The following is a 12,532-nucleotide window of genomic DNA, read 5'->3' as shown; positions in this document are numbered from 1 at the left end:
TTGAAGGGTGAACCAACGGCAAAAAGGAAGACCTTCCTCTCTGTCTCTCTCTCTCACTATCCCCTTTGCCTGTCAAAAAAAAATATATATATATTATATATATATATAATATATATAAAAAATATATATATATAGTCTGAGAGTTAAGATATGAGTTGGGACACCCACATCCCACTATCAGAGTGCCTGGGTTCTAGTGCTGGCTACACTCTTGATTCCAGCTTTTTGCTAATGTGGACCCTGGGAGGCAGCCATTGATGGGTGATGGCCCAAATGATTAGGTTCCTGCTGTTCACAGTGTTTAGGGAGTGAAACAGTGGGTGGGTCTCTCTCTCTGTCTAAAGTAAAATAAAAATTATTTTTTAAAAAGGAGGAAAAATCAGTGTTTTCCCTGAAGTTTTATTATCTACCAATTCATTTGACAAATAATAGTTAATAAATATTTGTTGAGGCCGGCGCCATGGCTCACTAGGCTAATCCTCCACCTGCAGAGCCGGCACCCCGGGTTCTAGTCCCAGTTGGGGCACCGGATTCTGTCCTGATTGCTCCTCTTCTAGTCCAGCTCTCTGCTGTGGCCTGGGAAGGCAGTGGAGGATGGCCCAGGTCCTTGGGCCCTGCACCCGCATGGGAGACCAGGAGGAAGCCACCTGGATCCTGGCTTCAGATTGGTGCAGCGCACCAGCCATAGCAGCCACTTAGGGGTGAACCAACGGAAAAAGGAAGACCTTTCTCTGTCTGTCTCTCTCTCACTGTCTAACTCTGCCTGGCAAAAAAAAAAAAAAAAAATTGTTGAATAGGCAAATGTATCTTTATATTTAAAAAACTAAGAAAATAGATAATGTCTTCAATGATAAATTAAAAGAAAGTGGGAAAACTTAAATGTCTATTTAAAAAAAAACTTCAGTTTTTTTTTTTTTTTTTTTTTTGAGGCAGAGTGGACAGTGAGAGAGAGACAGAGAGAAAGGTCTTCCTTTTGCCGTTGGTTCACCCTCCAATGGCCGCCGCGGTTGGCGCGCTGCGGCCGGCGCACCACGCTGATCTGATGGCAGGAGCCAGGTGCTTCTCCTGGTCTCCCATGGGGTGCAGAGCCCAAACACTTGGGCCATCCTCCACTGCACTCCCTGGCCACAGCAGAGAGCTGGCCTGGAAGAGGGGCAACCGGGACAGGATCGGTGCCCCGACCGGGACTAGAACCCGGTGTGCCGGCGCCGCAAGGCGGAGGATTAGCCTGTTGAGCCATGGCGCCGGCCAACTTCAGTTTTTAAAAAGGCATATTATTACACTCAGTCTACAAAGACTGAAAAATTTAGGCAAGTATTGTGATGCAGTTAGTTAAACCACTGCCTAGACCCACACATCTCATACTGGAGTTTCTGGGGTTGAGTACCACCTCTCTGCCTCTACTCCCAATTCAACTCCCTCCCAGTGCACCTTGGGAGGCAGCAGATGATGGATGGCTCGAGCAGTTAAATCTCGGCCACTAATGTGCGAAACCAAGATGGAGTCCCTGGCATCAGCTTGGATGAGCCCTGGCTGTTGGATCATTTCCAGGGTTAACCAACAGATAAGATCTCTCTCTCTGTCCCTCTCTTTCTCTGTTGCTCTGCCTTTCAAATAAATAAAAAGAACTGAAGAACTAATATAATCTAATATCCATGCATACATTAAAATAGTTATTCTAATTTGTCCAAATAGGACTTGAAATATTTAGAAGAGTGGGTGGAAATCATTCCACCTGGAGGTCGGCATTGTGGTGCAGGTGTTAAAGCCACCATCGGTGATGCCAGCATCCCATTTCCTCTGGAGAGACACATGTGTACACATGCACACAAATATTTGTTTTCAGCTAGAGGTATTTGTTTTTGTTTTTGTTTGTTTGGTTGGTTTTTTGCCAGGCAGAGTTAGACAGTGAGAGAGAGAGACAGAAAGAAAGGTCTTCCTTCCATTGGTTCACTCCCCTAATGGCCAGTACGGCTGGCGCTGCACCGATCTGAATCCAGGAGCCGGGTACTTCCTCCCGGTCTCCCAGGCAGGTGCAGGGACCCAAGCACTTGTGCCATCCTCCACTGCCCTCCTGGGCCACAGCAGAGAGCTGGACTGGAAGAGGAGCAACCGGGACAGAATCCGGTGCCCCAACTGGGACTAGAACCCGGGGTGCCGGCTCCGCAGGTGGAGGATTAGCCAAGTGAGCCATGGCGCCGGCCTTCAGCTAGAGTTTTAAGAGAGCCAAATATACAATAAATTTAAAGTAGAGCCATTTCTATCTTAAGATAGAAAACCTAAAGTATATGGCAAAACCAATATTTCACTTTGGATATTAGGGCAGTCGGACCTGCATTCCCACAGGCCATCCTCCTCTGCAATGCAAGAAAAAAAAATTTTTTTAAATGTAGCCCTGAGTTTCTCCTAGGGCCAGCACAACTACTCAGCTGAAGTCCTGAATTCTGCTTCCAGTGAACAGGAAAAGCACTTCACACAAAGCATGATTAGGGGCCGGCTTAACGCCCTGGCCTGAAGTGCTGGCATCCCATGTGGGCGCTGGTTCGAGACCTGGCTGCTCCACTTCCAATCCAGCTCTCTGCTATAGCCTGGGAAAGCACTAGAAGATGGCCCTAGTCCTTGGGCCCCTGAACCCATGTGGGAGACCTGGAAGAGACTCCTGGTTCCTGGCTTCAGATCGGCGTAGCTCCAGCTGTTTCAGCCTTTTGGGGAGTGAACCATCGAATGAAAACCCTCTCTCTCTCTCTCTCTCTGCCTCTCCTCTCTCTGTGTAACTCTGACTTTTGAATAAATAAAGAAATCTTTAAAAAAAAAAAAAGCACGATTAAGTGGAAAGCACATTTATGGAGTACCTCCCGCTTCACTGTGCTCTAGTTCATTTCAAAGGCCCAGGGCATCATGGACTCATAAGGCAGCTGACTGCTCTGGGCTCTAAACTCTCCTTGATGCAGACAGGACCTCAGTCCCACAGCTCTCTCTCAAGTACTACCTTGCTCCTCACCTTCCAATGCATTGCAGACTTTTGGGTGCTTTTCAAGTGCTCTTCGTTTGGAAAGACTTTTCTCTGGAGTTAGAGGAGATCTAAACGGTCCTCGAGACTCTGAATCCAGCTAACCCCTAAATACTACTCCCAGACCCTCTGACCGCCAGGAATTTTTCAGTTAAGGTTAGTTCTCCATATCTGGCCTCCACTCCAACTGCCATGATGGTCCACAAGGAGACCTCAAGGGTCATCGAGTTTCGCAATTGTTGGACAGCCACTGGTGTTCAGAGACCTGAATGGAGGCTGGTGCTGTGGTACGCAAGGTTAAACCAACATCCAGCATCCCAGACTGGAGTAGCATTTTGAGCCTTGGCTGCTCCACTTCTGATCCAGCTTCCTGCTAATGTGCCTGTGAAGGCAGCTGAAGATGGCCTAAGTACTTGGGCCCCTGCCACCCATGTGGGAGACCCAGATGGAGTTCCAGGCTCCTGGCTTTGGCCTGGCCCAGTCCTGGCCATTGTAGCTATTTGGGGAATGAATCAGAAGATGGAAGATCTCTCTCTCTCTCGCTCTCGCTCTCCCTCTGTCTTTCAATAAATAAATAAGTAAATAAATACTTTTAAAAGACCTAAACAGATGGGGCCTGGGGTCAACACTGTAGTGTTGCATGTAAGATTGCTGCCTGCAGTGCCTCCATCCCATATGAGTGCCAGTTCCAGTCCTGGCTGCTTCACTTCAGATCCAGCTCTCTACTATGGCCTGGGAAAGCAGTAGAAGATGGCCCAAGCCCTCGGGCCCCTGCACCTGTGTGGGAGACCTGGAAGAAGCTCCTGGCTCCTGGCTTCAGCCTGGCCCAGCTCTGGCTATTGTGGCCATTTGAGGAGTGAAACAATGGATGGAAAACCTCTCTTTCTCTCTGCCTCTCTGTAACTCTGCCTTTCAAATAAACAAATCTAAAAAAACAAAAACAAACCACCTATTGTTTCACCAGTTAACATCAAGATTTATTAGGAACTCCCAGAATCATCTAGAAATTCTTTACTAATTTCTATAAGGTAAAGTAGAAAGAACACAAGAGAAAGCAGAAACTAACAAGGAGGTTCTAGTTCCAGTTTGGTCACTAACTCACTTTGTGGTGAGGACAATTATCCAACACTCTCTATGTCTAAGAAAGGCCTGAGTCATATCTAATTTTTTTAAAAGATGTACACTTACAGAACTGCTGTTGTGGTGTAACAGGTTAAGCTGCTGCCTACAAGGCCGGCATCCCATATGAAAGCCAGTTCAAGTCCCAGTTGCTCCACTTCTGATCCAGCTCCCTGCCTATGGCCTGAGAAAAGCATCAAAGGATGGCACCAAAGGATGTTTGAACCCCTGCTGCCCACATAGGAGACTGGATGAAACCACTGGCCCCTGGTTTTGTCTTGACCCAGCCCTGGCCATTGTGGCTATCTGGGGAGTGAACCAGTGAATGGAAGATCTCTCTGTATCTCTCCTTCTCTCTCTCAAAAATTCTTTCAAATAAATTTTTTTAAAAAGATGTGCACTTAGATAAACAATTTGTTGTTTCTTCATTTTACTTAAACATCTTGAATATCTACTCTTTGCTTAACATTGTGGTAGGCATGGAATTTAAAGTTAGAGAAGGAGAAACAAAAACTAAATACAGTTGTGGTAAGAAAGAAATAATCAGAGCAAGGGCAGCATAAATCAAGACAACTTACTGCAGGGAGCCATAGCCTGGCAGTTACAACACCCACATTTTTTATCAGAATGGAGAGACTGGGTTTGAGTCCCTGCTCTGTTTCTGATTCTAGCTTCCTGCTATTACACACTCTGGAAGGTTGCAGGTAATGGCTCAAGTGGTTGGATCCCTGCCACCCACGTGGGAGACTTGCACTGAGTTCTTGGCTCTTGAATTCTGTCTGGTCTGTCTCTAGCCATTGGAAGGCCACTGGGAGGCTGAATCAGTAGATGGAAGCATGTTCTCTCTCTCTCTCTCTCTCTCTCTCTGTCTCCCTCCCTGCTTCTCAAATATGTAAATAAAAAAGAATGAATGGAAACTACTTAGGCAAAGAAGTATAAGAAAAATTTCCAGGCAGAAGGGCAAAGGCCCCAAAGCAACCTTCAGCTGTGAAGTGGAATTAAGGTATACTTAAGCAACTTTCCTAAAGCTTTTGGGGAAAAAAATCAAAAATTTAATCTGTAACATTAAAATTGAATCCACAAAAGTTGCCATTTCTTCAAGGTTTATTTATTTATTTGAAAAAGTTACACAGAGAGAGAAGGAGAGGCGGGGGGTGGGGTGGGGGGTGGATCTTCCATCCACAGGTTCACTCTCCAGTTGGCTGCAATGGCTGGAGCTGTGCCAATCTGAAGCCAAAAGCCAGGAGCCAGGAGCTTCTTCCAGGTCTCCCATGTGAGTGCCAGGGCCCAAGGACTTGAGCCATCTTCTACTGCTTTCCCAGGCCATAGCAGATAGCTGGATCAAAAATGGAGCAGCCAAGACTCAAACTAGTGCCCATATGGGATGCCGGCACTGCAGGTGGCAGCTTTACCTGCTATGTCACAGCACTGGCTCCAAAAGTTGCCATTTCTAAGCCCCACCTTCTTATGGGCTCATCTGTAACTTGAATTTTTTTAATTATCCATTTAAAAAAAAAAATCAGATCTTAGCCCTTACTCAGTTGTTTTTTTTTTCTTTTTTTAAGATTTATTTTTATGTATTTAAAAGGCAGAATTACAGAGAAAGAGGGTGTGAGAGACACAGAAAGACAGAGATATCTTCCATCCACTGGTTCGCTCCCCAAATGGCTGCAACTGCTGGGGCTGAGCCAGGCCAAAGTCAGGAACCAGGAATTCCAAGTTTGTCTCTCACATGAGTGACAGGGGCCTGAGCATTTGGGCCATCTTCTACTTCCCAGGCACATTAGCAGAGAGCTGGGTTGGAAGTGGAGCAGCTAGGTCTTGAACCGCTCATATAGGTGCCTATGTCACAGGCTGTGAGGTAAAGTTTTAAAATATTAAAACGGCACTACAACACTATGCTACAACACTGGCCCCAACAAATAAATCTTTAAAAAAATAAAATAAAAGTCCATGTAGAAACAGTGGTTGGGAACACAAAATTCGGAACACTCTATCATTTGTAGGACACACTGTTAGGTGCATACAAGTTCAGAATTTCTGTAGCTCCCTAGTGTATTTTCCACTTAAGCATATGTAACAAATCTCTCTATCCCTATCTTTTAAAAAAGGTCAATGTTTTGAGTTAATTAGCCTCCACATTCACAACTCTAAGACTCCTTTTATATCAACAAAATATGTCAAACTTAAATAGCATGAATGGTTACAGTTTTTGAAGTCATTTTGCAATTTTCCTTTCAGTTTCAATACCCTTTGAGACCGCAGGTTTTGTAAGAGAAACATGGCACATATATGTACACCAAGAGAGTTTTAAATACATTATACATGCTTCCTAAGGGCTCTTCCTTCTCACAGCACATTAAGGTACTAGTTTATCTGAAGACTTTCACTCTGCTCCAGACACATATGATGTAAAATCATTTTATGTCAACAACATATATTACTTATCTTCTTGAATTCTGAACTCACTAAATTGCCCTAAATTGCAAATTAGCTTTCTGCACACATACAAATTTAAGCCATTATCTAAACTTCTTTATTCCTATTCTTCTGAAAATGTGCATAACTACTGATTTGCCATGTTTTATTTACTATGTTACTATAGTTATATATAAAGTATCATAGAATAACATTTTTAAAACTTTACCCCACAGGTATAAATAGTAGGCTCAGAAGAAGTTTATGTAGCTAAGCAATTTAAAAATAGCTTTCTTGGAGCTTTTGTTAGATTATTTCAGAAGACCTCCTAAATAGACCAAAGAGTGGCCTGGTATTCCAATATTCCACAAAATGCTTCTTATATTTTATAACTAACCAATCAGCTCCAATTGCTGAACATTTACAATTGGTAGAAGCTACAATTATTATCTCTACTATTACAGTCATGTGTTACTGATTATTCAGAGAGGGGAAGCATCAAAATTCATTTTTAAATAGTTGCAAGATGTAATGGCTCAACATACATGGTTTGAGGATTCACAAAAGATTTGATAACAAACATTAACTTTTTAATGTTTTATAAGTATTTTACTGATTTTAAAGGACTAAAAGCTCAATTTTTTAAAAAAAACTACAGGTTATAAACACTGTACACAGTGTGTCTACTAACAATTTTGATTAGAAATCAAACTCGTTCTTTTCCAAATACTCTGAAGAAGAGATCTTGCAACACTTCGTTTGCCTTGTTAATTACTTTGGACATTTAAGACAAATTCTCTCATTAGCACATCAAGAGCACAATGGAAAAGATCAGAACTTTAACATGAAAAAATTCTATTGACAATATTTACCTTTAATATTCCTTTCTCAAAAATGAGCTCAAAAATTCTTAGCAAGGGAATTATTGCTTTGATCATGATGTCTAGATGGAAAATACTTTCCACATTATCTTAAATCTATTATATACATTTACTTACACAGTAAATGGGGCAGGTGGGGAAGAAGAAACAGTAAGTCAAGAGTTCAGGGCTTTTGTATGTTATGTTAACAAAATGAGGACACTTACCAGAAAAAAGCTGAAGTCCATGGTAAATTTTAAAAAAGAATAAACCAATTGAATGATTATGAGTTAATGACTATTAATAAAGAAAAGTATTCATAACAAAGCTTACAGGTTGCTTTTTAATTAAAAGGAAAAATATAGTGGAATGTTCAGTTCAAGGATATTATATTAAAAATTACTAAAGGAATACTTGAATTGAGTCTAGATACTATGAAATAAATTAAGCTATTCAGGAAAAGGAAAATCTTAGTATGCATTAAGATAGCAGTCAGAGTGCAAATAATTTTAAAACAGTCATATTCCTTTTGCATTTCATTCTTTCATAAGCCAGAATATAAGTGTAAAATGTCATCAGTAATTTAAACTATGATGATCACTTAGCCTTAAATTCCATGGTATACTCTACATTGTATTCTCATGGAAAAGGTAACCTGTCCCTATTCTACTAAAACTGGTACTCCTATATCATAAGTGTTGTGTATACTTCAATATTTCTGCATTAAAAATTTTAAATATCAATTACTTTACTATTTAAAAAATAAGGTTTCAATTTGTCATTATACATATTGCCCAGAAAGCTAATGTTTGTGTGCATTGACAAAGGCCATTGAGTAGGACTCAGGGAAAAAATTTAAATATTAACTGCATTTTAAAAATGTGATGTGCTCTAAAAACCTAACCTGTATATCTGAAACACTGTGAGGCCAGTATTGTTCTGGGTACTCTGAGTGTGTACATACCACACATACACACACACACACACACACAGAGAGAGAGAGAGAGAGAGAGAGAGAGAGAGAGAGAGAGAGGAGAGAATTCATCCACAAGAAATAATTACAGAAATTACAGAATAAAATGATCAATTTTGAATTGACGTTTTAGAAATAGAGAACAGCCAGGCTTGGGGACAGCAGTTGGGTGTGGTTATAAAAGGATAGTACAAGGGCTCCTTGTGATGATGAAGGTGTGCTGCCTCTTGACTGTGGAGGGAGTGAAACATGTGGCATAAAATTGTGTTGGACAAAACAAGCACAAAGCTGCACAAGGAAGACTAGGGAAACCTACATAAGATCCATGAGTTTTTATTAATAGCATCCCAGCTGTGATATTATGCAACACTTTTGCAAGCTATCACTGCTGGGGGTGGGGGTGGGGGGACACTGAATAGAGAGTACCTGGGATCCCTCTGTATTATTTCTTACAACTGCTTGTGAATCTACAATTATGTCCAACTGCAAACTGGAAAGCTTTTTTAGAGGCTATAAAATACACTTTCTCCTTGCTAAACATCCCCTCACACACATACACCAGTGAAAATACTGGAGAAATAAACACCAAAACCCCAGTGACCAAAGAAATTACCACATAAGTACAGTTGAAATTCCCCTCAAAAAAAAAAAAAAAAGTAAATACAGTAAGCATTCTCTTCAAATATTCTTGCACTGTCACTATTCTTAATTTTATTTTCTGTGTTAATCTAAATTAGTTTTAAACACGACACTCTGTAAACTGAAGGCTTCTCATGACAGAGCAGTAATAAAAATGCTACCTTGCAGTTCAGATGGTATCAGAATCATCCTTAATCAAACAAAGAAAACCATTATTGTCTCTGTCCGTTTATGTTCACAGATAAGAGAATCCCTCTCTCTTCTCCAAGAGTTCGGACTGAAGAGTGGAGTGAGAGTTACCATAAGGATTTAGGCAAAGCCAGGTTTTTAACTACTTTAAATTTCTTGGAAAAGATTCAAACATATCCCTCTTCCATTAATGCAAGACGAGAAATAGTGTGCAAAGCACTCTGGAATTCCTTTGCTGTGAAGAATTCAAAAGGTGATCAAAGGCAGGGTGACGCGCACTGGCACCCGGATAAAATGGGTCTGATTAGGGTAGATTCTCATTTACGTAAAATGACTTCCAGGCAATTCGTACAGCCTTGACTTTCAACCTGACACTCGCCAGACTTCAGTGAAGATGGAAGTCGGGAACACTGGGCCCCTCTCACCAGTCTGGGGGCTTCATCCCTATGATTCCGCCTTTGCGGGTGGAGAGGGTGAGGAACTTAAGTCGCGGTCCACGCGTCCCCATCCCGCGGCTCCCGCAAAAGCTCAGCCTGCGAGGGAGCCGGACGGCCGGAAGCGGGGACAAGGTGGAGCATTGGGAACGCGGGGGAGGCGAGGCCAGAGGCGCAGGGGGTGCCCGGGGTCCAAAGGGCCAGGCGAGGCCGGGGCACCGAGCCACGGGGATCAGGGCGAGAGCTCACCCGCGTTCTGCAGGATCTTGATGTTCTGCGGTTTGTTCGCCAGCTCCGCTACCATCTGCACGAACTGGACGCGGGCTTTCTGGTACTGCTCGAACACTGCAGAAGAGAGACCCTGTGGAGCGGCGGCGGCGCCGTGGCCCGCCGCCCGCCGCCCGCCCGTCGGGGCGCCGCTCGCCCCCGGCCCTACCGTTAAACACCTGCCGCTGGCTCATGGCGCTCGTCGCGGCCTTGGGCCCCTCTGAGCCCAGGTGTCGTGGGAATCCGCGGAAGGCGCGCCCGCGGCTGCGCCTGTGCCGCCGACGGGATCCGTTTCTGTGTACACGCGGCGCCCGCGCAACCGACGGGATAGCAAAACGGCCGTCTCGTGGCAACGGCCAGTCCCGGGCCTGACGTCACGGCCGCGGTGCCCTGGCGCCCGCGCAGGGCGGCGAGAACCCGGCCAGCCCCGGGGGAACTCCGTCCTCAGGGGCCGCCCGGGCGAGCGCCCACCCCGCCCAACGGCCGCGGGCTCTGTGCACCTGCCCGAGCCACTGCCCCTCCGGGCGGGCGAGTGGTACAGTTGTCCACAAGGAGTGCGGGGTTCTGCGCAAACCGACCCCAGCCGGCGTGGCTTCCCGACTGCACCGAGGGCCGGGCCGGGCGCGGGGAGAGCCCCACGTGCGAACAGAGCCTGAGTGAAGGGCTAGCGGTGCGAAAAGCAAACCGCAGCAGCCGAGCTGTCCGAGCGCCGACGGCCCAGCGGAATCTCGCACGTGACGCGTGTGATCCCACGGGTGCATTGTTGCTGAAGCATGGCGTTTCTGGTGTGCGCACACCCTGGAAGCAGAGCAAGACACAGTATGGCACATGCTCTGCGTTGCATGTCTTTTCCCCAAGTACCGCTAGTTTGCTGTCTCCTCACTTTCATGTGAATTGAAGACACATTTTTGTATTTGTCTTTAAGTTTAGCCTTCACTTAGGTAGCTGAATGCCATTTGCAGAAGAGAGAATCTTCACCTGGGAAGCCACTTTTCCCTAGCTTAGGTAACAACTCAGTTTCTTATAACAAAATGGAAGTAGGTAGTCTATCACTGTTTCCTAACTCGTCTTTGAAAGCCGTATTCTGACTGTTCCAATGGCAAATGTCAACGTCAGTGATTCACCAGCAGTGGAGTGGGTACCTAAGTCACAGCTGTGGCTTGGCAGGACCAGCACAGGAAACTCCTGGGTATCTTCTTCAAGAGGAGACAGCATGCAAACCTGGCTGGCTGTCATATTTGGAGTGATTCTCTGTAGTAATCTTAGATCTCACCTTAACGCTCATGAGATCTCTGATGAAGTCCTGATCCCACGTGGGTCTCCAAACAGTTGGGGAAGGAGCCAGCAATCAGGAAGCAGAGTAAGTGTATGTAGACAGGTTTCTTATACCCCCCCAGGGCAAGGTACCTGTCTGGCTTCTGTAGTTCAGAAGCCAGTGAAAAAGCCAAAATCTACCGAACTTTAAACCTAAGGTTCACAGTGAGCTCCACATTTTCCCCAGGGAACAGGTCCTGTCAAGTGTTTGTATGTTCCCATTTAGAGAAGTAGGGGAAAACAGAGTGAGGAAATTACTAAGATTGCAAGTAAACCATGGTTATTTGTTTCAGCTCCTTGTTTGCACCATGAGAAGAAAATCCCCTCAACACTACAAGGTTCATATTTGATTTCAGTCCTTAAATAACTCAAAAGTCTAAGCTCCTGTATCTGCCATTTCTAGCAATTGTCTTACTATATACTATATATTTCCTACTTTAAAAGTGTTAAGAGCTCAGTTGTGGGCATAGAGGTGGGGGGTCTAAACCTACAGACATCAAACAGTCCACATAGGGAATGCTACAAACTTTGGAAAGTTCAAATGGTATGTTAATTATTTTAAAATACAGAATCTCAGTATTTGTCACTAACAGTGTCTTTGAGTTGAATTCAACAATGTCTGTGAGTTGAATTCTATTATTGTTCCTGAGGAAAAACACAATATAGGACATTTACTTTACTTCATATCTGAAATGGAAATATTTAAAAAGCTAATATCTGCTCTTTGTTCTAGCTTTCTTTAAAAAGCCTTCAAAGTTTATTGGAAAATGTAATATGGAATGATCATGATATACATAAGTGAAATTACTAGTAATTCAAATATAAAATATGGTAATCATTAACTTTACTGACAAGAAAACCAGTCCAAATTTTCTGATACATTTTTCAACTTACTAACTTGAAACAAAATAGTACTGTTTTACTAAATTAATTGAATACCCCAAGATCACACAAACACACACCTCTAACCTAATAGTTAAGCAGTGAAAAAAGTATTCAAAAGAATACTTCAGGATTTTTTTTTTAAGTGTTATTAAACTCATGACTGTAAGTGCCAGCCTACTTTGGAGATCTACAATGTATTTGACACTTGAAACAATACATTTGATTGACATGAAATATCTGAACAACTTGCAAAAGTGTTTCCATGAAATGCTTACTTGGAAGTTTGGGGCTCCTTTTGTAAAAAGCTATAGTGTATTACTTCAGAATAATTGTTCACTTAATTCCTTCTTTACTTTTGCAAAAGTCTGCAAATACAAGCCAATTTTTAAGTCTTCTGTTTTTCTTTACAGATCTCCTTTGCTAC

General features: G+C 43.5%; 1 protein-coding gene across 1 annotated transcript in view; it reads right to left on the bottom strand.

The window, feature by feature from the left end:
- SPAG6 (sperm associated antigen 6) overlaps positions 1-10,103 on the bottom strand; it is an 83,814-nt gene extending 73,711 nt beyond the window's left edge. Inside the window, exons 1-2 of the mRNA XM_062211367.1 lie at positions 10,079-10,103; positions 9,892-9,987 (exon numbers count right to left, since the gene is read on the bottom strand). Coding sequence (XP_062067351.1) covers positions 9,892-9,987; positions 10,079-10,103 — 121 coding nt within the window. The remainder of the gene's footprint in view (positions 1-9,891; positions 9,988-10,078) is intronic.
- Positions 10,104-12,532: the final 2,429 nt, after the last annotated feature.

Source organism: Lepus europaeus, chromosome 14 (genome assembly GCF_033115175.1).
Source record: "Lepus europaeus isolate LE1 chromosome 14, mLepTim1.pri, whole genome shotgun sequence".
In the NCBI taxonomy this organism is placed as follows: domain Eukaryota; kingdom Metazoa; phylum Chordata; class Mammalia; order Lagomorpha; family Leporidae; genus Lepus; species Lepus europaeus.
This window is presented reverse-complemented; position numbering and strand designations above follow the sequence as displayed.